The sequence below is a fragment of the Prunus dulcis genome, chromosome 1 (assembly GCF_902201215.1).
Source record: "Prunus dulcis chromosome 1, ALMONDv2, whole genome shotgun sequence".
In the NCBI taxonomy this organism is placed as follows: Eukaryota; Viridiplantae; Streptophyta; class Magnoliopsida; order Rosales; family Rosaceae; genus Prunus; species Prunus dulcis.
The window spans coordinates 29,600,096-29,625,100 of NC_047650.1; the positions used below are offsets into that span (position 1 = coordinate 29,600,096).

At 38.2% G+C, this 25,005-nt stretch overlaps 5 protein-coding genes across 12 annotated transcripts; 4 read left to right on the forward strand and 1 right to left on the reverse strand.

Moving 5' to 3' along the window:
* Nucleotides 1–257: 257 nt before the first annotated feature.
* On the reverse strand, nucleotides 258–3,056 carry LOC117636442 (alcohol dehydrogenase-like 7). Of its 3 annotated transcripts, XM_034370936.1 has the most exons (10): nucleotides 2,719–2,896; nucleotides 2,428–2,564; nucleotides 2,257–2,303; nucleotides 1,801–2,126; nucleotides 1,567–1,649; nucleotides 1,402–1,477; nucleotides 1,218–1,282; nucleotides 947–1,042; nucleotides 591–755; nucleotides 258–491 (listed from the first exon to the last, which is right to left on the reverse strand). In XM_034370936.1, the coding sequence occupies exons 1-10, from the start codon at nucleotides 2,771–2,773 to the stop codon at nucleotides 372–374; spliced, it is 1,170 nt and encodes a 389-aa protein (XP_034226827.1). In that variant the 5' UTR covers nucleotides 2,774–2,896; the 3' UTR covers nucleotides 258–371. The 3 variants fall into 3 exon arrangements, with proteins under 3 accessions (XP_034226827.1, XP_034226843.1, XP_034226836.1); XM_034370952.1 differs by lacking the exons at nucleotides 258–491; nucleotides 591–755 and adding an exon at nucleotides 2,991–3,056 and having other exon boundaries at nucleotides 1,127–1,282; nucleotides 2,719–2,860; XM_034370945.1 differs by lacking the exons at nucleotides 258–491; nucleotides 591–755 and adding an exon at nucleotides 2,991–3,055 and having other exon boundaries at nucleotides 1,131–1,282; nucleotides 2,719–2,860.
* Nucleotides 3,057–3,766: 710 nt separating this feature from the next.
* LOC117629605 (ubiquitin-like domain-containing protein CIP73) lies at nucleotides 3,767–11,656 on the forward strand. Of its 6 annotated transcripts, none has more exons than XM_034362137.1 (18): nucleotides 3,767–4,005; nucleotides 4,540–4,720; nucleotides 4,965–5,082; nucleotides 5,691–5,789; nucleotides 5,888–6,003; nucleotides 6,123–6,206; nucleotides 6,510–6,695; nucleotides 6,774–6,843; nucleotides 6,918–7,072; nucleotides 7,812–7,976; nucleotides 8,069–8,140; nucleotides 8,442–8,562; nucleotides 8,632–8,943; nucleotides 9,038–9,189; nucleotides 9,299–9,496; nucleotides 9,838–10,470; nucleotides 11,006–11,161; nucleotides 11,254–11,656. In XM_034362137.1, exons 2-18 carry the CDS (start codon nucleotides 4,592–4,594, stop codon nucleotides 11,323–11,325), a joined length of 2,838 nt encoding a protein of 945 aa, XP_034218028.1. In that variant the 5' UTR covers nucleotides 3,767–4,005; nucleotides 4,540–4,591; the 3' UTR covers nucleotides 11,326–11,656. The 6 variants fall into 6 exon arrangements, with proteins under 6 accessions (XP_034218028.1, XP_034218067.1, XP_034218054.1 ...); XM_034362163.1 differs by having other exon boundaries at nucleotides 3,773–4,005; nucleotides 4,587–4,720; nucleotides 8,662–8,943; XM_034362145.1 differs by having other exon boundaries at nucleotides 3,773–4,005; nucleotides 4,587–4,720; nucleotides 11,254–11,612.
* Nucleotides 11,657–11,928: 272 nt separating this feature from the next.
* On the forward strand, nucleotides 11,929–15,216 carry LOC117616762 (cytoplasmic tRNA 2-thiolation protein 1). Its single transcript, XM_034346172.1, has 10 exons — nucleotides 11,929–12,303; nucleotides 12,501–12,615; nucleotides 12,728–12,870; nucleotides 12,997–13,116; nucleotides 13,454–13,566; nucleotides 13,648–13,740; nucleotides 13,846–13,886; nucleotides 14,037–14,103; nucleotides 14,244–14,355; nucleotides 14,566–15,216. Exons 1-10 carry the CDS (start codon nucleotides 12,199–12,201, stop codon nucleotides 14,728–14,730), a joined length of 1,074 nt encoding a protein of 357 aa, XP_034202063.1. The 5' UTR covers nucleotides 11,929–12,198; the 3' UTR covers nucleotides 14,731–15,216.
* A 624-nt stretch (nucleotides 15,217–15,840) lies between these two features.
* Nucleotides 15,841–16,540, forward strand: LOC117614534. The gene has a single exon (XM_034343378.1). It carries the CDS (start codon nucleotides 15,914–15,916, stop codon nucleotides 16,232–16,234), a length of 321 nt encoding a protein of 106 aa, XP_034199269.1. The 5' UTR covers nucleotides 15,841–15,913; the 3' UTR covers nucleotides 16,235–16,540.
* Nucleotides 16,541–19,306: 2,766 nt separating this feature from the next.
* On the forward strand, nucleotides 19,307–24,430 carry LOC117628840 (L-ascorbate oxidase homolog). The gene is made up of 7 exons (XM_034361378.1): nucleotides 19,307–19,777; nucleotides 19,964–20,073; nucleotides 21,320–21,590; nucleotides 22,710–22,812; nucleotides 22,905–23,616; nucleotides 23,703–23,781; nucleotides 23,882–24,430. The coding sequence occupies exons 1-7, from the start codon at nucleotides 19,631–19,633 to the stop codon at nucleotides 24,098–24,100; spliced, it is 1,641 nt and encodes a 546-aa protein (XP_034217269.1). The 5' UTR covers nucleotides 19,307–19,630; the 3' UTR covers nucleotides 24,101–24,430.
* The last annotated feature ends 575 nt before the right edge of the window (nucleotides 24,431–25,005 follow it).

Here is a 25,005-nt window from a genome sequence, read left to right on the forward strand (position 1 = left end):
AAAAAAATGAAAATTTTTAAGATACTTAATAATACATCACCCATCTCGCTATGCAGTTCAATAAATTTGAGATAAATACAACACTAAAAAAAAAAAAACTTTTAAAAAATATTTTTTTGTTATTTTTTGGGAACCTTGCTGAGCACTGAGATCCCAATAACTTGTTTGAATTTTATTCCTTTGTTAAAATGATAAAAATTCGTCATATATACATAACTGCATGGATTCTTTAGTGGTATTAGTAATAGGTATAGAGATAGTAATAGTAACGTAGGAAAATTTATTTTAAGTGGTTGCAGTAATGGATAAAGGAGGTCCATGCTTATTGTTAGCAGAGAGTGCATATTAAAGTAAAGGCTGTTACTAACAAATTACTCATTGCACATAGAGATTACACATCGAAGACATTGCCCTTCAATGAGTAAATCAAAAGCTTTGTTGATGTCTTCAAACCTCACCTCATGTGTCACAAACTCATCAAGTTGTAGTTCCTGATGGAGTGGAAAAAACAAAAAAAATTAGAAGGGTATCCAGCTCCAGGTATAAGTTAGGTGAAAAACAATTTGAATAACAGTTGGCTGCTAAATCACCTTGTCCACGTAACGATTGAGGAGAAGAGGGATATCAGATTTAGGTTTGAGTCCTCCGAATAAGGATCCCATTAGGTTTTTTCCACTATGAAGGATCTCTCGAGAGGGGAGGCTCACCAGTGACGCTGGCTTGTCCACACCTAACACAACTGTTTTTCCCCAACCCTGAAGTTGAAACAAAATATTCAGTATAAAGCAATGAGCTGATGTTGGTTCAACTTCAAACAACTACAGCATACAGGAGCGATATGATGTAGAACACATTCTTGAAAGGACCAAATATCAGCAAGAGAAAGAAATTCAACAAAAGTAATGATAGGCTATGATAGTGAAGAGGAGTGAGGGCGGACAGAGACCTTTCGGCAGCAAGCGTAAGCTTCTTGCACCAATGATGCCAATCCAACGCATTCAAAGCAATAGTCCGCACCCCCACCAGTCATCTCAATGATCACCTGTACATGTCAAAAAGAAACTGCAAATGCTTAGCTAATTAACAGAGTCAATCAAGGGAAAAGGACCAGGCCACAAAAGCATACCCACTTTCAATCTCTAGAATAGGTGTGCATAAGAGTACAAAACACTGTAATGAAAACTCCACACAGTTGATGAATAGTTGTAGAGAAAGACCTGGCTAACAGATTTATTCTCACAATTTGCAGGGTCGACAAAGTCAGTGAGCCCAAACTTTTTTCCTGTGCCAATAAGAAACAGTTATCCAAATTCCTCCCGCAAAGGAGGGCATCTCTGCCATGATTATAGAGTTTTTCACTGCCTAAAGGAAAATCAACTACTTCTGATAAGATCCAAATACCAATTTCAAATTTCTGTTGGTTCACATCCACACCAATGATTCTAGTAGCTCCACACAGTCTTGCTCCCTCCGCAACCTGGATAATTCAACCATGGATGTGAGCCTTCTCATACACTCAGTCAAATAAGTAAAAAGATATCCAGAGTAAGTTCTGCAAATGCATACAGCTAAACCAATTGAACCCAGTCCAAATATAGCAACAGTAGATCCCTCCTCCACATTTGCTGTTCTCCAAGCAGCACCGACTCCTAAATCCAAATTTGAGAAATATCATAATGTGTTGTAATTTTTGGTGAGAAAAGGATGGGGTTTCTGAAGGCAATTCAAGTATCAAATTTGCAAACACCACATCAAGTCACTCAAGAATAAGACCAGAGCATAAGGAATTTAAAATAATACCGGTTGATATTCCACAGCCGAGAAGACAGGCCCTGCTTGGAGTTACTGCAGGGTCAATCTTTGTGACATGGGCTATGTCTACCACTGTATACTCAGTAAAACTAGACACGAACAAGAAATGGTATAGAACCTCCCCATTGAGGTCAGTGAACCTGCTTGTCTCGTATCTTGGCATAAAAGGAGAGACCTTGAAGGGGAATTTTGTACATAGGTTACTCTTTGTCGATCTGCAATCTGCACATTCTCCACATTGCGACATGAATGTTGGGATGACAGTATCTCCTTCAGTTACTTCATTGACATCCTCCCCAACACTCTCCACAATCCTACAACGAATATTCGCATATTAGCTTTTGTCTTTCATTCTTCCCCTTAATTATTTAACAGTTTTACTTTGTGATTCTTAGAAACAAAAAATGCGAATGCTAATAACAAGACCATATGGTTGGAGCTCACCCGATGGCTTCGTGACCGAGAATTCTTGGGAAGATTCCAGGAAAGTCCTAGCAAGTAAAAAGCTATGGATAAGCATCAACAACTTCTTATAACTATATATATATTTCTTCTGAATGAAAAAAAAGAAAAAAGAGTATGGGTTTGATATTTGATTGACTGACAATAAGCTACCTTCATTTTCCAGAAAATGATATCGCTGTGACACAGAGAGGTACAGATAATTCGAATGCGGACTTCATGAGGCATTGGGGGTGCCACAATGATTTCTTCCATCACTAGAGGCTCACCTGGTTTGCGACTCACCGCAGCTACCGTTTGTTTTACACACAGATTTGCATTGCATGCAACAATGTTATCAGTTTGATTTTCATCATATGACAATTCATTCTAACTTATAAGCAAAGCAAGAGAGTTGACCAATAATCAAAGAAAAAGTTTTTAAAAAGCTCGTGAAAAAAGAACCTCTGCATCGAATAGGCTTCCCTCTGCTTCCACTTGACAACTTCTCAGGTTCCATAGCTAGCTAGAACAGAAAAACACTCACTCTCTCTCTCTCTCTCTCTCTGCGTCTCCGACTTATTGTTCAATCTTCCAGTCAATCTAGCTGCAATTAAAAACGGAAAATTGAACAGCTGATACTTCGCTGGCCAACGATTAGTTTTGGACGCAACTATGAGTAGGTAAAGGAAAGAGACAAATGTAACAAACAAAAACAAGGAAAGAGACAAACTAACAATAGCTTCTCACTGTAATGATGATATCTTCTGTATCCTCATGTAAGTATGCACCAGTCGTTTGGAAAATTGGAATGAATGAATTATGAAATTATACGCAGAGCAGGCGTTTTCAAATGGATATGGAAGTCGTATTAGTACAGCTACAGAGCTACAGTATTATAAATTATAATATATTTGGTTGTTACAATTTACAAAGGAAAAAGCCAATTTCAACTCAAGTGTCAAAACATGTGCCTTGTGATTTTTTTTTTGCGTCAAATCAACCAGAACAGATATATAATAATAATACAACACTTTTTCCTTTTAAGTACTCCTTCTGTTTAATCATTAATTTATTTCTAGAATTACTGTTTTCTCGTGTAAATAATACATGTCCTAAATTCTTTCCCACTCAAAGATTGTGGGTTTTTTTTAGAGTGCAAAAATAAAGGGAGCTCAATACTTTACGCCCTTTTTTGGCAAAACCCTAACATTTAACTGATCGCTGATGCCGGACCTTATTGGTTGCCTTGTGATATTATTTTTCTTTTTTAATTTGGAGCTGTTTGTTGTGAATTTATCTATCTGCCCTCAACTCAACCTGCGCTCATTCCTTAAAATAATTATGATATTTCAGAAATTCCTAAATTATGACAAAAAAAGAATTACTAAATTTTGATCGAAATTCCTAAATTTAAATTACCAGCGAATGCCATTTCCTAAATTTAACTTAAAAAGAATATTTGTTTTTTAAGCCATTCTAATAATAACTAAATGAAAAGCAAAAACAAATTAGACGCCAATAGGTAGTAGCTAGGTAGTACAACTTTCGTTTTACAGGACCCGAAGGTTCCCGAAATTTCCCGAAGTTTACATTTAGGGCTTTGAAAATTTGCAGGCTCTTTTCTCTCCTACGTATCGTAGTCATCGTCCTCCACAGTTTATAATTAAGGGCTTGCACATACAGCGAAACCGGAATCGGACTTTCCGAGGTTGGGCTTGCGATCGCCGTAGGGGTTGAAAGGACTCTCTGGTATGTAGATTTGCTTTTCGAAGATCAATTTTTTTAAAAACAAAATCTTGGAATTTCTATGTCTCAGCACGATATATATAGGCCCTGATATTGTGGTGCATGCCAACGTTAAACCCAATTATCTTGAATCCGGCATTTGGAGGTTCCAATGCAATGCCAAATCAATATGAGTCTTATAGGGTTTGACTGCAAAACCCTAGATATTTGGCGTTGCTCTGTCATCTGTCATTTTCCTATATTATTTGAAACTTCAGATTCAGCTTAAGATAGCAATAGCATCAGGATTCTATTTCGTTTTGGATCAGACAATTTCTACTTTTTCCCCCTTCTCTCTGTAGCGTTTCCCTTCAGGTTGCAGTCATGAATTTTTCACTACGTATGGCCTGCCATTTGGGATGTTATATGCCCATCTATAAACGTGTCTGAATTTGGTCTATGCTTGTCAAATTCCGTGTTGTTTCTGCACATTTTGTACTATCAGGAAGTTTTATCTTTGAAGTTAAAAAAGAAAATGGTGTTCCATTGCTTCTACAGGTAGCTACTAAAATTGGAAACTGAGGTTACTTTCTAAACCATTTCAGCTAGCATGGCAAATCAGCACTCCAGTGAAGGCTCTAGTTCTGGCAACGTTGCCGGGGAAAGTTCTGATTCAACTGTTGAGATCAATATTAAGACTTTAGACTCACAGATATATAGTTTTCAAGTGGAGAAAAATGTGAGCTCATGTCTTCCTCTCGCATTTCTATTTTTCTTGTTTTAACTTAATATTTTGATCACTGTTTATTTATTTGGTGATGTCTTGTATAGTGCTTACTTATATGGGTTATAGTTTTGTTGTTCTTCCATATTCAAACTGTTAACCAGTTTCTAGGAGCTACATGTTTGTACATCAAGAATATGATCTCTTCAGGCTTGTTTCTTATATATTTGTGATATTCATATATAAATTTTTATTTCAGATGCCAGTTTCATTGTTCAAGGAAAAAATAGCTAATCAAATAGGTGTTCCAGTTGGTCAGCAGCGGCTGATTTTCAGGGGAAAGGTGCTAAAGGATGATCATCCTCTCTCTGAGTATCGTATCCTACCATTTCGCTTTTGATGTATATAGAATTAACTCTGAGATTTTGTTGTTGAAAAGAACACTGAGATTATGACATTGCAACAACTTTGATATATGTAAGTACATGCATACATATGTACATATATATGAGCATACATGAGCATATGTTTAACCGTTGTGGGGATGATTGTATCCTTTTTGGGATATGCCAACCATGCTAAGAACCATATCTAGGTCTGCTAAATATTTTGATCATTTTGGTGTGTTTCTGTGTTCAGGCAGTATGCTTGAAATTTAGAGTAACTGAATTTGATCTGTGCCTAACATCAGTTATAGCTTTGAGGTTGGTTAATGTATTGTGATCTCAATACATATGTTGACATACAAAGCCTACTGTATGACATTTTTTTTTCCTTTTTGTTATCAAACTCTTTTAGGTATTACATTAAGCATTGTTTATCCCACCACTTGAGTTGAGCTCTATTACTAAACCTTTTGGGACCGCCCAAGTCCTAACTCTAATGTATTCATGATAGATCCTTCTTGTCCTGTAATATGGATTGTCCTACACATCTTACCCATTTATTTATCAGTTTCAGCATATAATTCCTTAACCTCTTCCAGATTTGGAAAATGGGCATACATTGCACTTAGTTATAAGGCAACCATCCCAGTCACAACCTTCATCTGGGACAAGTTCTGGCGACCCACATGTGAATAATGGTAATTGAGTATTTTGTTTTTAGGAAATGTTGGTACTGCAATTTCAGGTTCAGAGTCCTCCTAAGAGATTATATAAGCTTCTTGATGTAATTTGGCAGGAAATGAGGCTAGTGGTGTTCCTCGTGGTCGCATTGGACAGATATCACACAGCGTAGTCCTTGGGACATTTAATGTTGGAGACCAAGGTGAAGGCATTGTTCCTGACCTTAGTCGGGTTCGTATTTTGCTTCTTGTTTTGTGAAAGTAATGGGCTTTATATTTATAAATGGGCCAGGAAGGGTTTCTTAAAGTGGTACTTCTAGAAGCTCATTATGCTATGTTCTTTCTTAGTAGGTTATTGGTGCAGTTTTGAATTCTATTGGAGTCGGCAGCCAGGCTACAACTAATGTTACAGGCAACGTACAGTCCACTACTTCGGTGAGCAATGCATGTTCCTTGAAATTACAACCGGATGTGTCTAATATATCTATGAAAATTGTTTGTAAATTCCCACTTGTGGTCTGTATAAAATAATTGATTAAAGTACTATTTTTAGCATCTGCAGCTTAAGCTATAATATTTTTTATTAGTATTTTTTTTGGAAACTGTTGTAATCTTGAAAAACTGAAGAAAATGTAGCAAGTGCTAAAGGGGTAAGGTAATTTGGTTCCTTAGGAGGATAGTATAAATTCTCATATGGACAGCAATAGCATTAATGTAGTTATGTTGGTTTTCCTGCAGTCAAACAATTCTGGCCAGTCTCCTCACGGAAATGATGCAGAAGGGTCGCATAATGTCATTGGTCCGAACCGAGGAGGAAATCAAGCAGAGTCTGGACAGGCATTTCCTGCTCAACCATTCCAAACTTTTCCTCAATCTGTGCAAAGTCCTGCAGCTGCAGCATTTCCAATTCCTTCGTTGAATATGGTATTATTATGATGTCTTGGTCGTATTTCAGTTGATGACATGTATATGACTGCTTATTGTCTTTTGTTTCCTGTTCAGCCAATTCCAGACTCTTTGAATACGCTCTCTGAGTTTATGAACAGAATGGAGCAGGCATTGACACAAAATGGTGATAAAGCATAAGCATTCCGTTATTATTCTGTAAGAAATGACTGCATATGCTAACTTTCCTGATTTATGTAGGTTACCAGCCAAATTTATCTGCAACAAACACAGGAGACGTGCAGAGGGTGAATTTACCTTCCAATGCACAGGGGATGCCCACACCTGAAGCATTGGGCATTGTTCTTCGTCATGCAGAGCGACTTCTAAGCAGTCATGCTGTTTCTGCACTATCTGTAATTTTCCTTGGAAGTCTTTTAAGTTTGCTTTTCCCTGTTGATTTCATTGTTTATGGTCGTGATACATATGCACACAGCAGGAATTGCCCTAGTCATCATTTTGTTACCTTGAATTATTTGTTAGTCTAATACTTTGAAAAGTTATTAACTTTCTCATTTGTTAGAAGAAGGGTTTAGGGCTTGAAGGTAGTTCAATAACAGTGGTGCCAAATGCCTAGAAGTTACAGGGAATACGTCCTTTAATTTACACTCTAGAGCACATCCCTGGTATGGGTTTCAGTGTTCTAGATCCAATTCAATGGTCCAAACAGCGTCCAGTTTGGTTGTTTCTGATTTGGATTGGATCCCTAAATACAAGAACTATCCAATCTTGATCGGTTTGTAGATTTTTGAATCAAATTCAATCCAGCCTAGGATTGGAATCCAATCCAATTCAATGTCAATTGCATTGGATAGAATGACAACATATTTCGATAATTAGGTGTAAGCACCTTGTAACAAAAATATTAAAGCTAAAGAAAGTGCTTTGGTCATATCACATACCAAACATTATTCATTCAAAAGTTTTAGAACTTATTTATGTAATTCCAAATGCCTGTGTACTCCCCTATTAAATTGAAAGCTCTATCCTGATAAAGATATGTGTTAAAATGTGATTGATGGACCTTTTCATCCTTCGGTAGTGTATGTGTTAACTGATTATGTGTTTAATTTGTAATTTGCTGCAACTTTGTAGCACATTGCAGGACGCTTGGAGCAAGAAGGAGCATCTTCAGATCCCTCTGTGAGGGGCCAAATTCAGACAGAATTTATGCAAGTAGGGCTTGCAATGCAACATTTAGGTGCTCTTTTTCTTGAGCTTGGCCGGACAATTTGGACACTTCGTATGGGACAGTCTCCTGTATGTTCTTATTGTATCTCAATATGTTTGGTGTAAATATGTGAATAATCGAGTATAGTCGTTTACAATTATGGTGGCCGAAAAATCTACAGGGACAAGCTGTTGTGAATGCTGGGCCAGCAGTTTATATTTCCCCATCAGGGCCTAATCCCATAATGGTCCAGGTTCGTTGATGTGTATATAATGTATTCATTTTCTCTACATGATATCACATATGGATTAAGCAAGACATGTTATAACTGAATGAATCCAGTGAAAAAGATAGGTATTGGGAAGTAACCCTGATATAATGTAGTGGAGAAGTTAAAAGTAATAGCCATTAGTTCAATAATTCTAGTCATTGTAACAAGGCATTTTCTCCTGCTTGTTGGTATAGCCCTTCGTTGAGCTTTGGGTAATTTTGTTTTAAATGATTGAGCTGGCTTAGATGTCAACTGAGCCTGGTGAATTGTGTGTTATTTGCAGCCTTTTCCTCTTCAAACAAGCACAATGCTTGGTGGTTCTGTACCTCAATCAAATCCTATGACTTTTGGTCCTGTTGGTGTTGGAAGTGCTCCAAGGAATGTAAACATTCATATACATGCTGGTAAGCAAAATTCATCATTGACTTGGCCTATGTACCTTTTATGTAGCAATGTAACGCTTTTATCATCAGGTACCTCACTTGCGCCAATTGTTTCTGCAGTTGGTGGTGCTAGGGGAAGTAATGGGGAGGGTATGCCAAGAGAACATCGTAATGGGTCTGTGTCTAGAGATTCAGGTGCACGGGTGCTGCCAGTGAGAAATGTAATTGCTGGCACTATGCCAACATCCCAAACTGGTATTGCAATCTCTGGTGTGTCACAACCAGGTCTTTCTGCTTCACAGCCGCCTTCCGACTCCTCACTTTCCTCCATTGTTTCTGAACTTAATTCACATATTAGAAATTTGGTTGGCAATATGCAAGGAGAAGACGCAGTTCAATCAGGTACCTTGCCGTATGTGCTTTGGATTCTGGTGGATGCATAGTGTCACTCTAATTCTCCTAAGTTTTTTTTTTTTTTTTTTTTTCCTGTAATCAGGTCAAGAGGAACCCAATGTTCAGAGTTCATCTGTTGGCTTTGAATCGCGTAATGATGCAGGAAGTGAACGGCCCAGTACTGCATTTGTTGATGGAGCTGGGCAATCTAGTGTGCTGCTACCTGGTTGCACATCTGAAGGTGGAGGTCAGAAGGTATTATTTTTCGCGCATTCTTGGAGTCACCCTTTCTATGGTTTGGTTGATTCTTTCATTGATGTAACCCAATCCCCAACCTTCATCTGACAAAGTTAGTAATTGTCAGGATTCAGGAAGTGTTCCTACCTTGAAAGATGATTCAAGATTCCCAGCTGGAGGTCCTCTAAGCTCTTCAAGTGGACAAAATACCTTGGCGAGAAAAGATGAGAAAGAAAGTGGTTCACAATCCAGTGAGAAGCATGATATGACTGAGGGTACAGAAGCTGTTCCACTTGGATTAGGACTTGGAGTTTTGGACCGTAAGGTATGATATTTTTGCATCCGTTTTATAGCTTTAAGCAAGAAATGAGCTTGAATAAAATTTGTGTCCCATGGTCCACAATTATTCCATTATGCATTTACTGCTGGTCTTGGTAAGTTGGCTACTGGGACTGTTATTTCAGCAGTTCATTAAAGTAGATATACTAGGCCATATTATGTGGGATGTAGTGCTTGGGTAAGCATTTAGGGTGTAGATTCTACTGGTTTGTCTGTTTTTAGGCTTCCACCTAACAAAACAAAAATAAATAATTAAAAAAATTAATCTGCAATCAACTTACACTTAGATTCTTATTGAGACTGAGACTGTATCATTGATCCAATCAGAGACAAGGCAGGCAGCAAAAACCACTGGCCAAGAATGGTGATGGCGGAATGGCTAGTGCTCCCATCAATCAGAATCAGCAAGTAACAGGTGGTCAGCAAGTTTTGCAGTCTCTTGCATCTCGTGGTTCTGCTGTAAGTAGGATGAACACAAGTGATGAGCCTGCAAGACAAACAGCCCCTGCTATTGGCCAGGTCAGAGATGGTAGAACATTGGGAGCGCAAGGTCCTGTTGACCAAGTTGATATGGGAAGCGTGATGTCTCAGGTTCTGCGTAGTCCTGCCCTGAATGGTTTGTTGGCAGGTGTTTCAGAGCAAACTGGAGCGGGTTCTCCTGATGCATTGAGGAATATGTTGCAGAGCTTTACACAGAGTCCACAGATGAGGAATGCTGTCAATCAGATTGTTGAACAGGTTGACAGCCAAGATATTGGAAACATGTTTGCAGGACTTGGAGGAGGCCAAGGTGGCGGGATTGACATGTCCAGGATGTTCCAACAAATGATGCCCATTGTATCTCGAGCCCTTGGGGCTGGGTCCACTCTCGGCCAACCAAACCCTGTTTTGGAACCTGAATCTCATCAACCATACAATGAGAGAAGTCTTAGCAGAGATGATAATGTCCCAAATCCTGAGGTTTGTATGGACTTCATAGCTTGTATATTCATCTAAAGCTCGTTTCTAGATTGCAGATATTAGTTGTTATGTGCTGCTGGTCAAATCCTGCATGGACCACTTAGCTTGAGAGGGAATTTAATGCCTAGACTAAGAGTTATAGTGAATCAGCATATACTAGGTTTCATACTGATTTGAATTAAATTTCTCTTTTTAAAAAAAAAAAATAGATACGTTGTTTTTGCCATAAATGTGGTGTTTTACTTTACATGCACATGTTAAGTTTCACTCTTAACATTATCTGCTTCTATCGTGGGAATTAAAGTTGATTTTGCAGTGGTTGCTTGGTATGGTTTGTATCTGGGGAATAACTTCTGTATGTGTAGTCTGTTTGTGGAACTATTACTTTTACCCTATATCTGATGCAAAACCAATATTATTCGGACCTAAATCAATTGATATGCATAAGGTGTTGGTTTCTTTTTTCTTCTTTTTTTCTGAATTAAGCCATGAATTGTAATTTTTTATTATTTTTTTTCCGTTTCATGCTCCATAGATTAACCTGCAAGAAGTGGTTCAGAGGATTGGGAACCTGAATGCACCAGGAGATGTTTTTCACGCTGTAGTTGAAAATTCAGTTGAGCTGTCTGGCAGAGGAAGCGGTCCACAAGAACTTGTGGATGAGTTGTGCAGGGACGATGGTCTCTCTAGAGTACGTGTTCTATGCTTTGACATATGTGTCTCTTCTTCAGAAGATGCTATCCTTACCATATTTTGATAATTTCCTCCTTTCCACTTGTGCAGGAATACATTGAGATATTACGAAGGGACATACGTAGACGTCTTGAGGGTAATTCGGGGCAGGACAAGTGTTAATATTATTGCTTTGCGGGTGGGTGTTGCTATGGAATATGGATTCCCATTGTTGGTCGGCATGTGGGAGTGTGGGTTTGCTCATGTTTTTACAAGCTGTCACTTGAAATTTGTTTTACAGGTTGTCGAGAATCTGATGTACAAATTAGGATTGGGGATTTGATTTGCTTTGGATATAGTACCATCTGGTTCGTTGTTGTGTGAACCAGTTCTATAAATTTTTAATTGATTTTTATTGTAAACAAACACATCATCAGATTAACTTACAGTTTTTCAGTAATGTTCGACCACTCAGTTCTACACAAAGATATGTAAGAGGTTCTCTTTTACATTATCTTTTTATTTTATGGTAATCCCTCATATAAATGTTTAATGATTCAGTTTTTTATTATCGTATTTTTGGACACAAACACTCAAGAATATGAGCTAATGAGCTCAGCCACTTTCCTACATTAATATCCATGGTGCTACACTGAAACGCTAAAATCAGATTATAGCAACATCAAATTCGGCGTATAAATGAATCATAAAATTTGGATTACAGACGGATTATCGGATCAAAATCCGATCCATTTGGGAGGCGTAGGGCCTTTTTCTTTTCTTTTTGGGTTATTGGAAGGCCAAGGCCTTTATGAAACATATAGAATCGAATGAGTGTTTTCGAAACGAAAAAAATTAAATCAACTTGGAAGTGGGAAAAAGGAGGCGCGCAGAAAAATATTCTGCAGAAGTTCCATATTCACTAGTATTAACTATTGACTATGTCGTAAACAATTTCTGAGAGGACGGTTGTGAATTTCCAAAAAAAGTGAGAACTCTTGTTTGTGACTCTCTCGTTCGCAGCTACTGAGCTTCCACCAAGTGCAGTGACGTTGAATGGAGGAGTCAGCCGACGGCAAGGCCAAGAAGGCTGGGGCTCGCTTGTGCTGCCTCTGTCATCAGAAAAAAGCTGCCCTGAAGAGGCCCAAAACCCTAGAGCAGGTAATTTTGCCTACTCCGATCATGGAAACCTATTTAAACCTACCTTCTGTTTTTTTGCCAAGAAGCTGAGACGAGATACATAAACTCGTCAACTGTATTTTGTGGTACGCGTTTATTATAAAACCCTAGAACAGAACCGCGGGAGTATTTTTATTTCTTTTAGAAAACAAAATTGAAATCGATGATTGTTTATGAAGATTTGCAGGGAGTGTTTCTATGAGGTATTTGAGGAGGAGATCCATCAGGTAATTGTCGAAAACCAGTTATTTAAGCCGGGTGAGCGCATTGCCCTTGGCGCCTCTGGTGGGAAAGGTAAACTAACCAAGCTATGCTTGTAATACTAATGCCATATTAGATTGTAAAAGTTATGTGGACCTCGGCTTTTCTTCTGATAATTGCTTTTTATGTTATTTAATACTGTCAGATTCCACTGTGCTTGCTTATGTGTTATCGGAATTGAATAGGCGGCACAATTACGGCCTGGATCTCTTCCTGTTGTCAGTGGATGAGGGCATTACTGGCTACAGGGATGATTCTCTTGAGACCGTCAAAAGAAATGAAATCCAGGTGAAGTGAATATCAATTCTGAGTTGCTGGTCATATGTAATGCTTATGTTTTTTTTTCATATATATATATATATATATTTTTTTTTTTTCCGTTAATCGACTCTTGTTCAAAATTTCTACTTTCAGTATGGTTTGCCACTAAAAATAGTCTCGTACAAGGATTTGTATGGGTGGACCATGGATGAAATAGTTAAGATGATTGGTCTCAAGAATAATTGCACCTTCTGTGGTGTTTTTCGTCGTCAGGTATTTGCTTTTATTGGAAATTGACTGCTTGTTATTTTTTAGAAATCTTGTATGCATGTATTTAGACATGACTTCAGCATTCATATGTTTTGACAACATCAAAGCTCTGTGGTTACTCCACAGAAACTTATGCTACTTATTATTTAGTTATGAACAAGCAATTAAAGCAGCTAAAACTATTCACACAACCTTGTTTTACATAACATCTATAATTTATAAATTCTAGCATAGATTAGCTTTCTGTGTCATTAAGCATGCAAGGCATGGATAACGTTTATTGGTTGTGAGAGATTATATGAATTATTCCACTTAATGGATTTAACTTTTTATCTCTAAGGCCCTCGATCGCGGCGCTGCATTGTTGAAGGTAGACAAGCTCGCTACTGGACATAATGCAGATGATATTGCTGAAACAGTTCTGTTGAACATATTACGAGGTGACATTGCAAGGTACTTCATTGAGGTTGTTCTTTATTATTTTTTCCTCAGCTGGTTTGTGTGGTGAGGTGAATTGCTGGTTTTATTTTGTAGATTGAGTAGATGCACTTCAATTGTCACTGGTGAAGATGGGCCAATTCCAAGATGCAAACCTTTTAAATACACCTATGAGAAAGAGATTGTTATATATCCTTACTGCTGAAATGCTCAATACTGATTTCTTTCTTTGATCACTGTTATTCATCTTATAATGAGTTGGAATTAGTTGTGAAGCCTTAACTAGATTTGCACGTATGCATACTTCAAGAGGCTGGACTACTTCTCCACCGAATGTAAATTAGTTTAACTCTAAGCTCTTTCAGATAATTTCTCTTAAGTCTTGCTCTGTTATTTTCACTCCTCCCAACCACCCTTGCCACTATATTTTATGTTTTCGTGCTTTCAGGGTTAGATCTCATAAGCCATTGTTGTCAAAATTGCAGGCATTTATTCACCCAATGCTTATCGTGGTTTTGCTCGCGAGTTCATCAAGGATTTGGAAAGAATCAGGTGGGTTAGCGTGTTGTGAGTCCGTTTAGGCAATGTTTCACTTGTTGGCATTGTAGTTTTCACAAAATTTAATCATATCAGACTTCTGTATGTACATTCCATACTTTTTTGACAATTTACTGCACTTCTTTCTACTGAAGACCTAGAGCCATACTTGACATCATCAAATCAGGAGAGAACTTCAGAATTTCCACTTCTACAAAAATGCCAGAGCAGGGGACATGTGAACGGTGTGGTTACATTTCAAGCCAGGTAAGTTTGTTACTACTTTCACCTTGGTAAACATGTTATCTGATTGCAATATCTGGTTAATATTAAACTCTCAATCTACTTTCGTTGTCTGGGTAGAGCTGGCTGGCTAAGCAAGATATCATAATCATCCCAAAGTTCTGGAATTACATTTATTGGTGTGTGGTCATAATTTGATTAGACAATCTGAACATTTGTTGTTTTATTGTGCAGAAATGGTGTAAGGCCTGTGTTTTGCTTGAGGGACTGAATAAGGGTTTGCCAAAACTAGGAATTGGACGGACTCGTGGACTTAATAACGATGATAAGAAGGATACAAAGCAAACTAATGGAACCAAAAGCATCGAAAGCAAACAATGTGGAACTTTGGACTTCTGATATAACCTGCAAGGCTATTGTATAAATGTATGATAGTCTCAGTATGGCCAGGGGAAGTATTTCAAGACCAAAATGAGTACTTCAATGTTCCATGTGGCTATTGTGACGAGACGAGAATGATAATGACACCCGAAAGAGTTGCAATAGGAGCGGACTTCATCTTTCCTCATGTCCTGATAAGTTACAGAATAGAAAGACCGGTGGAGATTCCATATTACCTGTAATTTGGTAATATTGCAGGAAATTCTTTGCAACTCTTGTAACGGTTTTGATGTAGTGGGTAAAATAACTTTTTTTCCGTATCAGATCGTAAGAGGCCTGAGGTGTTTTGAACTTCACTAACTCTAATTATGTAATTTTGGTTTGGCCCTCGAGTATTTGTAGACCAAGTTGTACTTGTATACCCTACTCATAGGATTCAAGTGTGTAGTAGCTTCCAATTTTGTCAGCAGATTTTCAGCAATGAAAAGATTTGAGTTTTCTGTACTGGATGTACGCTACTTGTAAATTATATCCGTGGTTTCAAAAAAAAAAAAAAAGGAAGAGCTAAGCAAAAAAAAAAAAATCAATTTGCCAAACCCAAAAAAAAAAAAAACTTGTTTAGAAAGAAATAATCAGTAAAAATTGTTGATATGAAGAAATTGAAAATAAATAATCTGTAAACAATAGCTGCCTGTCCCATATTTTCCTTAAAGAAAAAAAGGCTGCATATTTAAGCCTCATTTTTCTACCCCAAAAAAAGTAATTAAAAAAAGGGAGATTCACTATTATACCCAATATGAGGGCCCAAATTATAAAAATACTCTATATAAAATGGACTTTAGAAACACACCCAAAGCCCATTTACAACATAACAAAAAAGCTTTTAACTTCTTATAAATTACAAAACTGCCATCAATTTCTTAAAACAAGTCCAATTCCAAAATCTCATAAAAATACCCAAAGCACTCAATAGGGCATCAAAGTAATTTAATAATCAATATTAAATTCAATAAGGTTAGCTATCATTTTTTGGATTTTTTTTGGGTTTGTTTATAGGAATTCAATTGTGTAGGGTTTATTTATAATATTAGTGCTAGAAATGGGCATATCACTAAATATCTCTTTAAAAAAAGCCTCATTTCATTTAGGGGTGTCATCTCACTCTCGCAGCGCTCTGAGTAACAGTCTAATTAACGTCGTTATGGCATCATCGGCACCGCCAAGCTCAGCCGCCCAAAACCCAGCGAAGTCGTTGGGTTTTATTGCAACCGCTATGAAGCGGAAGGACAGCTACATTCAGTTCTTCGCAATGACTGGAATTTTGCTGCTGAGCGTCAGATCACTGGGCCAAAAGTATCGCCTCCACGATCTTCACGAGGACACCTCGGCTCTTAAGGAGGAGCAAGAAGCCCTTACCAACCGCATGAACAACATAAAGCGCGATCTCCTCCATGAGGCCTCTCTCGAGCCCACTGGTCTCTTCGCTTCTAGGCTTCGCCTTCTCTTTGGCGAACGAGATTGATCGTACTGTGAGTTGATGTTCTGAGGATTCCTTCTCTTTCTCGTCACTCTAGGTAGTTATTCGGAAAGAGATGCGAAATTTAACCCGAATTTGATAAATTGGATGCTCAATTCAGTGGTTTCTTGTTTCTTACTTGTTGTCGACCTAGGGTTTTGTATCCTTATTTCGTATTCCTGTGAGTTTAAGATTTTGACGCAGACTGTATACTGTTTCGTGATCGATTTTGGCTTAGGTTAGGAAGTAATCTTTCAAATAAATTGTTGAACACTGAGCTTAATTTACATTTTCTTTTTCATTGTGCGTGAATATGGTTTACATTGTTTGGTTAGGTTTCTTGCGTTTGCTCCCTGTTTATAGGTGATATGAATTAAGTTCGAGATAATTGATGAATTGATTGTTTCAGTGGTTTGCTTGGAGTTTGGGATTCAAATGTTCTGTTCATTCTGATCCTGGCGAAGGATTTGGTTATGTTATCTGTTTTCATAGGTTTTGGGGGCTTCTTTTTGAAGATACCTTCCATGGGAAAATGTTGTTTGGCTTTGATTTTGAACAATTTCCAAGTAAAGTTAAGGGTCTTGTATTTTGGTTATGAAACCTCTTGGACAGACAAAACAAGCAAAAGAAATCTGTTTCAGTTTCTTGTTTCCTAGTGATCCTCAAGTAGCCAGCGGATGTTGCATTAAGCAATTAAGAATCCCTTCACAAATGTGAAAGTTATCACTCATTCGGAAGAGTAAAAATAGATTGACTCTGCATAAGCGTCTTTATCCATTTTTTCTTCTTCTTCATTTGCTCATATATTCAAAATGTTTCTTCTACTCTGGTTTGTAGGGCATTCTTCCATAAATATGTGCGCGTCCTACATCTAAAGGATGGGCAGTTGTGTCATCTCCAACATGGTCCAACCATGTAGGACAATTCTTTTGTTACTTGTGAAAACTACAGCTTGAGTTGAATTGTTAAACTTATTTGTGTTGTGCGTTCAGTCTGCGCAAATTTCTTGTTTAGCCTGTGTATTGGACCATTGAGGGTTTTTTTCTTCTTCTTTTGTTAATAACTATGGATGTCGTTTTGTAAGTGGCTGCAAATTGCTTTGTCTTGCATCTCATCTACTCTGGGCGATGAGGATTCTCTGTTTAGATATGAGCCTTCAATAGAATAAATGCATTGAAGCGATTGGTTGGGGTTATTCTCCCTTTTCATATAAAAGATTAGAATGTTAGAATTTGGAAAGTGTATTATTTTACTTGGGTTGCACAGTGTCGTGTTGTGAGGATTCCCTGCTGTTACACATGATGCTTATCTTGATTCTTGATGATGATGATGATGACATAGGTTGTTGGGTTGCAACTTGCAAGGCATCTCAGTTTACCAAAAGAGTAAAAAAGAAGTGTGATCAAATTTGAATTTTTAAAACTTGAGCTATTATGAATATGAACGAGGAGTGAAGAAATCAATCATTGTTATAGGTTTTGGAATTCTTATGATTGCTTTGCTCAACTTAATTGCACTGCAAGTCTGTAGCATTAGGACGTTGATTGAGATTTGAGAGGAATGTGTGCATGTGTTGCTTTTTCATGATTATGAGTCCCACATACGTCTTAAATCTTTTTCATGTCAATAATGTTATCGTCCTACACTAGAGTCTACAGCTGCGTTACCCTTAGGAGGAGGACATAGATTTGATGGCTACGTGGTGTATGGTTTGAGTTCAACATGCCCACTAATCACGGTTAAGGGGACCTACTACCCAGCCAGGGGAGCATCATCAATAATTTGTCTACTTTTGAACTGCATTTGAATTTCAATTAGAAACCGCGTAAGCGTGTTCCTTTTTCCTTTTCCTAAATTTGGGGGTTTTTAATTTATTCCTGGCTTCCTTAGAAGTTAGAAACCTGGTCTGATTGTTGGGATTGTATGCACGCATCTGTAATCTGTTCTGTTTGGGTTCCGCCATGCCATCAATGGGATAGGTCATAGGAGTCTCAGAATGCTGTAGTGTAGTGTAGACATCAAATAAGTCAATTCAGTACTAAAAATAACAAAATGAGATAAGTCACGCATGAAACGCCAATACCCAAGATAGCTTTGAGCACAATTCTCTTTGTGTGTGCGTGGATATGTAAAAGCGCGGGAGTCGGAGTGTTTGCGTGGTTGGTTGACATAAACGTCAATACTCAATAGAGTGAGTGTCATTTAAGTCTGTCACGTGAATGAATGTTGCAAACAACCGAGTCCCAATTCAGTTAACTTGCAATACTTTTCTACTTCTTTCTTTTAATTCCATATGCCATTAGAGACAAGAAACTTTCATGTCAATAACTAGAGAGAGAAACAAAGTGAATTTTTGGTGGATATTCACTTTTGTTTATTATTTATCACTACTTGAATTTTGAATTGAAACTGGTTTTGTTTATGAGAGCTGCTTAATTCACTGAAGGAGGTAGGAAATTTCGTTAAAACTGCCATGCCATGACAAGAAAAATAAAGCCTGTCGGCGGCTGCCTATGTATAAATTGGAAGTGGAGGTGGGTAGGGTCTAGCGTGTGAGATTCATGACTCCATTGACTATTTTATAGTCATGTAATTTAATCTAGTTAAGTTAATAACTTTGCAATGCAATTCAAATAAAAAGAGGCCCTCCTCATTGGAAGCGGAAATGGTTGGGTTGACTAATAATGAGGGCCCTACCCTACTACTCTGCTTGTTAAAATCTCATCACATTTTCACATGCAATCTCTGAGGAGGATGGCGCCAAACCGAAACCTCCACCCTTCGCTCTCACACACAACACTACACATTCGTCACAGAGTCGCAAATTCAAAAACCAACCCAACCCCATGTGGCAGACACAAACACACACACACCCACACAATTCAATCAAACTCAAACTTGGTATGCCTTTATTCAGTTCATACACCATATATAATAGTAATCAATTATAAATAGTAATGCAACAAAACACCACCGACACCGCAATTTTCTTTTTATTTTCTTTCTATTTCCAATTAAAAATATATATATATTTTTAATTAACTTTCCCTCTCTTTTGTTTTCTTTGCGGCTAGGCAACATCTCACCCTTCCTTTCTTTCTGTACCGCACTTAAATACGTCCCATGCCTCATCAAATGTCATCATCATCATTCACTCTTCTTCCCTTCTCCTTCCTTCCTTACCCTCCCCTCTTTTAAACTCACAAACACACTCCCTCCTATCATATAGCTTTTTCCTAAGTCCAACCATTCCAATCCAATACAACACACCAAAGAGCCAACACACTACACTAGTATTTATACTCTCTCTCTCTTCTGTCTCTCTCTCACAGAGACAGACAGACAGAGTCATTGACTTAAAACCTTAGCAAGTAAGGCTCCCTCCCTCCCTCACGCATACAAATGTCGCTCAACTTTGCGGGAGCTGCGGTTTCCGCACTGCTATTTCTCACTACTCTGTTTTCCATTGTCGCTGCTGAAGATCCGTACAGGTTCTTCGAATGGAATGTTACTTATGGCGACATCTACCCACTTGGTGTGCGCCAAAAGGTTTGTTCAAATCTATAATTCTTTTTTAATGATGATTTCCTTGCACATTTTAATTTTATTTATTTATTTATTTAAAATTTAGGAGATGTACTACACAATGTATGTGTACACGATCTATTTGATTTCTGAGTCTGATCTGATTGAAATGGATCCGATCTGTTGTTCGTTGTTCTTGTTTTTCTTCAGGGGATACTCATCAATGGTCAATTTCCAGGCCCAGATATTCACTCTGTTACTAATGACAATCTCATCATCAATGTCTTCAACAGCTTGGACGAGCCATTTCTCATCTCCTGGTACACACTCCACCACTCTCTCTCTTTCCTCTCTGCTAAGTGCAAACATTATCACCCCAAAAATGAAATTAATATTTGTTAATAACTTAATAGGCTTGGCTTATATCTTATAGGGAATGTGTTAAAAAGACAAGATTGCCCTATTCATTCTGCCCTCATTATAAGTATTATAAACCTTTGATTAGAGTGCGGGGTTAGGAGATTTCGTTACTGTAAATAGGCGTCATGTGATTCATATCATATTACAGCAACCAAGCAAGTGCCTAATGCTGCGAGCCCACATTTGTCTCTCAAGTCTTTTCCTTTTTCTTTTGTTTTCTGTGCATTGGCGGCGTATCAGAATCGTGTATATGCCACTTTAAAAAGAACAATAAAGAATTGAAATTCCATTTGGATTTGGGTTTCAGTGCGATTCATAAGTTTGAAGTTAGATCTGGGTTTAAGATTTTGCATTACTCTCTGTAGTTGATGAGGAGGGGGTGGCCATGGATCTGATCCGGTCACCGTTATGAATAATTGCAAGGGAAGGGATCTAATATAGTACTAGTACTAATACTACTACTTGTAGAAATTAGGAAGGGAGTCTTGTCTAAACCTATTCCATGATTAAATTAAGCGACAGCAATTGCGGAGCCCAAACAATTAATCACCCTTCCTACCTCATCTACATAACTCATCATGCAGCTCATGTCCCCTTCCTTCCATTAAGCTTCTTTTTCTTTTTTGGGGTCTGGAAACCCTACCATTAGTTGGGTCAGCTAGACGAATGAAAAAATAAAAAAAGGACCCGACAAAATCAATTGCTCAATTATGTAAATTTGGACTCTGGAGCACATGCTATTGCCATTGATCTTTTTCTTTTTCTATTCTCTTTTTGCCATTTTTTTTTTCTAAATAAAAAGAACAGTCTCTTGACTGGTTGGAAAATAATAATAATTAATAAGTCTCTTGACTGCATTGTATGTTTGTACTAAAAAGGAAATAATTAATTGTCCTTGATTGATTTTTTTTTTTTTAATTTTAAAAAAACTAGATTAACTGAAGTGATTACCGAAAGAACAAGTGAGTGATTAATTGTCCCTTTGGGACTTAATCCTAAGCAGAGTTGTCTATCCATATACCAGAAGAAGCAAGTAATTAGATTGAATAACAAGGAGAGGATCTTGGTAAATTAAACAAAAAATTAGTTTATGTAATTTGGAGTTTAATATGGTTATTATTGTACTGTACTGTGTGTAAAATATAGGAATGGAATTCAACAGAGAAGGAATTCATTTGAGGACGGCGTGTACGGAACAACATGTCCAATACCACCAGGGAGGAACTTTACCTACATTCTACAAGTCAAGGATCAAATTGGGAGTTTCTACTATTTCCCATCTCTTGCGTTCCACAAGGCTGCTGGTGGTTTTGGAGGCATCCGAATTCTCAGCAGGCCCAGAATTCCCGTCCCTTTCCCTGATCCAGCTGGTGATTATACTGTTCTTATTGGAGATTGGTTCAAGTCTAATCACACGGTAAACCCTTCTTATCTTTTCTCTTCTTTTAACATTTTCTTTTTTTAATTATCAAGTCAAACATTAAACTGTGTTTCTTGATAAATACTTGCATAAAGTGGGAAGATGAGTAATACTATTTTGCTATTCTTAATTAATCACAATTACAATAATATTATTTTACTATTTTACTATACTTGATCAATCACGAATTTCCTCGTGACATTCTGTAATTAGCCGGCTATTCCATTTCATACAAGTTGTTCCAGTGTTTCTGGTCGTATAGTCTCGTTTCGCACATTTTTTAAGAAAATAAAAATAAAACGATTACGTCCGTCGGTGGCATGTTTACCTTTCTATCTCTGGACAGCTGGACCTGTTTGACATCTGTGATCTTGTGTCGGTAAAACAGCCTTTCTGTTTTATTTTCTTGCGTTTAATAATGAGAAAGCATCTCGAGTTACACATTTTCGTTTCAGTGATTTTGTGGTTTACGGGTCTGGAAGATACGACATTTTTGTGTGCAGATGTTGCTATGATTCTTTTTTATATTTTAGAGTATACCTTCTTGGTATGCGGGGCTAGGGATGACTATGTGGGCACATGTTATGTTGGACCACGGACGCAGTATTGTCCAAGTCACCTTCCTTCATCTGCCCACCCACGCCCAATGGCCCATGGTCTCACCGTTTGTCTTAATGTTACATGTCGCCATCTGAAGGATGTTGAGGTTCCATCATAAAATCAATTGGTAATAGGAAGAGTAATCTAATTCCTTATAAACTCAAGCTAAGTCCCTTAATATTTCAATGTGGGACAAACACTCTCAACATTATATTTTATTGTCCTGAAGTCACTATTTGCATTTGGAACCCTTTTGAATATTGGGAAAAAAACAGAAGCACTATACCAAGTGGAAGTTGGTGACTTAAAATTGAAGCTAATAATTCTAAAAAGTAAATCTCAGTAACCAAATGTCAGATGTCGGAAACTACCAAAACAAAACATAGGTGGAGAAAAGATAAAACACACAGTTTGGGCCTGCGAGGTTTTTGGTTGTGCAGACTCTAGAGCCCAACAATTTGGCATTTGGATCAAATTAATGAATGTTAATGTTGGTGTTGGTGTTGTCTTGTACAGAGCTTGAAGGCTCATCTGGACGCTGGTAAGAAGCTGCCTTTCCCTGATGGAATCCTTATCAACGGTCGCGGGCCCGGTGGATTTTCTTTTAATTTCGAACAAGGTTTGCTTCCGTTGCTTCCAAATTTTAATATCACTAAGCCTGGCTGAGATTTCCTTAATAAGTGCATTGATTATATATGCATTGCATTGCAGGCAAAACTTACAGGCTGAGAATATCCAACGTTGGGTTGCAACACTCCCTCAACTTCCGAATTCAAAACCACAAATTGAAGCTGGTAGAAGTGGAGGGAACACACACCCTGCAAACCACCTACTCATCGCTTGATGTACACGTGGGCCAATCTTACTCCGTTCTAGTAACCGCTGATCAGCCCGGGCAAGACTACTACATTGTGGCTTCCTCTCGTTTCACCACTCCGATCCTCACCACCACCGGCACTCTTCATTACACCAACTCTGCTGGCCGAGTCTCTGGCCCACCCCCCGGTGGACCTACCATCCAAGTTGACTGGTCTTTGAACCAAGCCCGCTCTATCAGGACCAATCTTACAGCAAGTGGACCCAGGCCAAACCCACAGGGTTCCTACCACTATGGACTGATTAACACAACCAAGACTTACGTGCTGGAAAATTCTGCCGGTCAAGTGAATGGCAAGCAAAGATATGGAGTGAATAGTGTGTCGTTTGTCCCGGCAGACACTCCCCTCAAGCTGGCGGACTACTTCAAAATTGGAGGAGTTTTCCGCGTGGGAAGCATCTCTGACAGGCCTACTGGCGGGGGATTGTACCTTGACACCTCCGTCTTGGGTGCTGATTACAGAACCTTCGTCGAATTTGTGTTCCAAAACAACGAAGACATCATTCAGAGCTGGCATCTTGATGGTTACTCTTTCTTTGTTGTTGGGTAAGCACTCCATACACACACGATTCTTCAGTTTTGGTTTCTTGACTTGATCATTAATAAATGAATTGAATGAATATTGGTTGCAGTTTGGATGGAGGGCAGTGGACGCCCGCTAGCAGGAAAGAGTACAATCTCAGAGATGCAGTTTCACGTTGCACCGTTCAGGTGATTACTTCTTCTTCTTCTTCTTCTGTATGTTTGATATATATTATAGATAGAATATTGATGGATTGGATTGGATTGGACGGGTGAATGGTGAGTGCAGGTGTATCCCAAGTCATGGACGGCAATATATGTAGCACTTGATAACGTAGGAATGTGGAACTTGAGGACTGAGTTTTGGGCACGGCAATACCTTGGACAACAATTATACCTGCGTGTTTATACTCCCTCAACTTCCATTAGGGATGAATACCCCATCCCCAAGAATGCACTCCTTTGCGGTAGAGCAACTGGCCGACGCACACGACCTCTCAAAATTTAAGCCACCACACTTGGAAGAACAAGGCCTCCTCTGTTCTGTTCTGTGAGTATCTAGCTAGCTTGCTTAGTGGATCCATCAAGATTGAACAACGTCAGTATCTTACTGTTTGCTTGCTTCTTCTAATTTGTTCTACTATTTATGATGTCAAACGCGGAGGACATGTAGCATTGCAACTGTCAAGGACCTCAGCTCGAGGTCACATTCTTTTTTACAACACATTTTGTATTCCCCCTTATTGTTTGAGGTTTTCATGTACCTAATTAAATTATTTATGGTAAGGCCGGGGGTGACCCACCCTCAAGTTGCCCCTCATCTCAACTTTTCTATTCTTACCTTTGCTACTTATTATATACCGGCTATATTCATCATGTCATCACATATATAGAAGTTAAAGGTTAATGTGGCTTGTTTTTATTTTTTCAAAACATGTGACTTGTTAATCTTGTAACATGGGTATCCTATTAACCCCCACACCCAAACCCCCAAACCCTCTTTTTTTAATCTATTTTATCTGTTAATATTTGGACCCATCAACCTCATTTATTTATAAATAAATATAAGCAATTATCATATCATAGGCCACAACCCTTAGTACTAAAAAAAAAAAAAAAAGCTCAGTTAAGTCAACGAGGTCTAGTCGAATGGGAAAAGGGTTTTGACTTACAAATCAGTAGTCTCAGGTTCGAACTTCCATAACACTTTGGCAGTGTATATGAGAGAAACATCACTCTCCTTGTAGTTTAGACTATCGTTTGTATTTTAAAAAATAAAAGTCCAGTTGATGCAACATTTTGTGCCATTTCTAGTCACGATTTGTTATGGCTCGTTTGGGAGTGATCGTGGAGAGGTTAATAATCACTTTTATGGAGAATCACTTAGTGATTTTATGTATGTGCTTCTCCCAA

Coding starts and splice junctions, on each gene's coding strand:
- LOC117614534 (XM_034343378.1), top strand. CDS start 15,914: ATGGCATCATCGGCACCGCCAAGCTCAGCCGCCCAAAACCCAGCGAAG.
- LOC117636442 (XM_034370936.1), bottom strand. CDS start 2,773: ATGGAACCTGAGAAGTTGTCAAGTGGAAGCAGAGGGAAGCCTATTCGA. Junction 2,565..2,718: donor GAAGCCTATTCGATGCAGAG/GTTCTTTTTTCA, acceptor AACAAACGGTAG/CTGCGGTGAGTCGCAAACCA. Junction 2,304..2,427: donor TCATTTTCTGGAAAATGAAG/GTAGCTTATTGT, acceptor TTTACTTGCTAG/GACTTTCCTGGAATCTTCCC.
- LOC117616762 (XM_034346172.1), top strand. CDS start 12,199: ATGGAGGAGTCAGCCGACGGCAAGGCCAAGAAGGCTGGGGCTCGCTTG. Junction 12,304..12,500: donor GGCCCAAAACCCTAGAGCAG/GTAATTTTGCCT, acceptor TTGTTTATGAAG/ATTTGCAGGGAGTGTTTCTA. Junction 14,104..14,243: donor AAGGATTTGGAAAGAATCAG/GTGGGTTAGCGT, acceptor TTTCTACTGAAG/ACCTAGAGCCATACTTGACA.
- LOC117629605 (XM_034362137.1), top strand. CDS start 4,592: ATGGCAAATCAGCACTCCAGTGAAGGCTCTAGTTCTGGCAACGTTGCC. Junction 10,471..11,005: donor ATAATGTCCCAAATCCTGAG/GTTTGTATGGAC, acceptor CATGCTCCATAG/ATTAACCTGCAAGAAGTGGT. Junction 11,162..11,253: donor GGGACGATGGTCTCTCTAGA/GTACGTGTTCTA, acceptor CCACTTGTGCAG/GAATACATTGAGATATTACG.
- LOC117628840 (XM_034361378.1), top strand. CDS start 19,631: ATGTCGCTCAACTTTGCGGGAGCTGCGGTTTCCGCACTGCTATTTCTC. Junction 20,074..21,319: donor GAGCCATTTCTCATCTCCTG/GTACACACTCCA, acceptor TGTAAAATATAG/GAATGGAATTCAACAGAGAA. Junction 22,813..22,904: donor TTCTTTTAATTTCGAACAAG/GTTTGCTTCCGT, acceptor ATTGCATTGCAG/GCAAAACTTACAGGCTGAGA.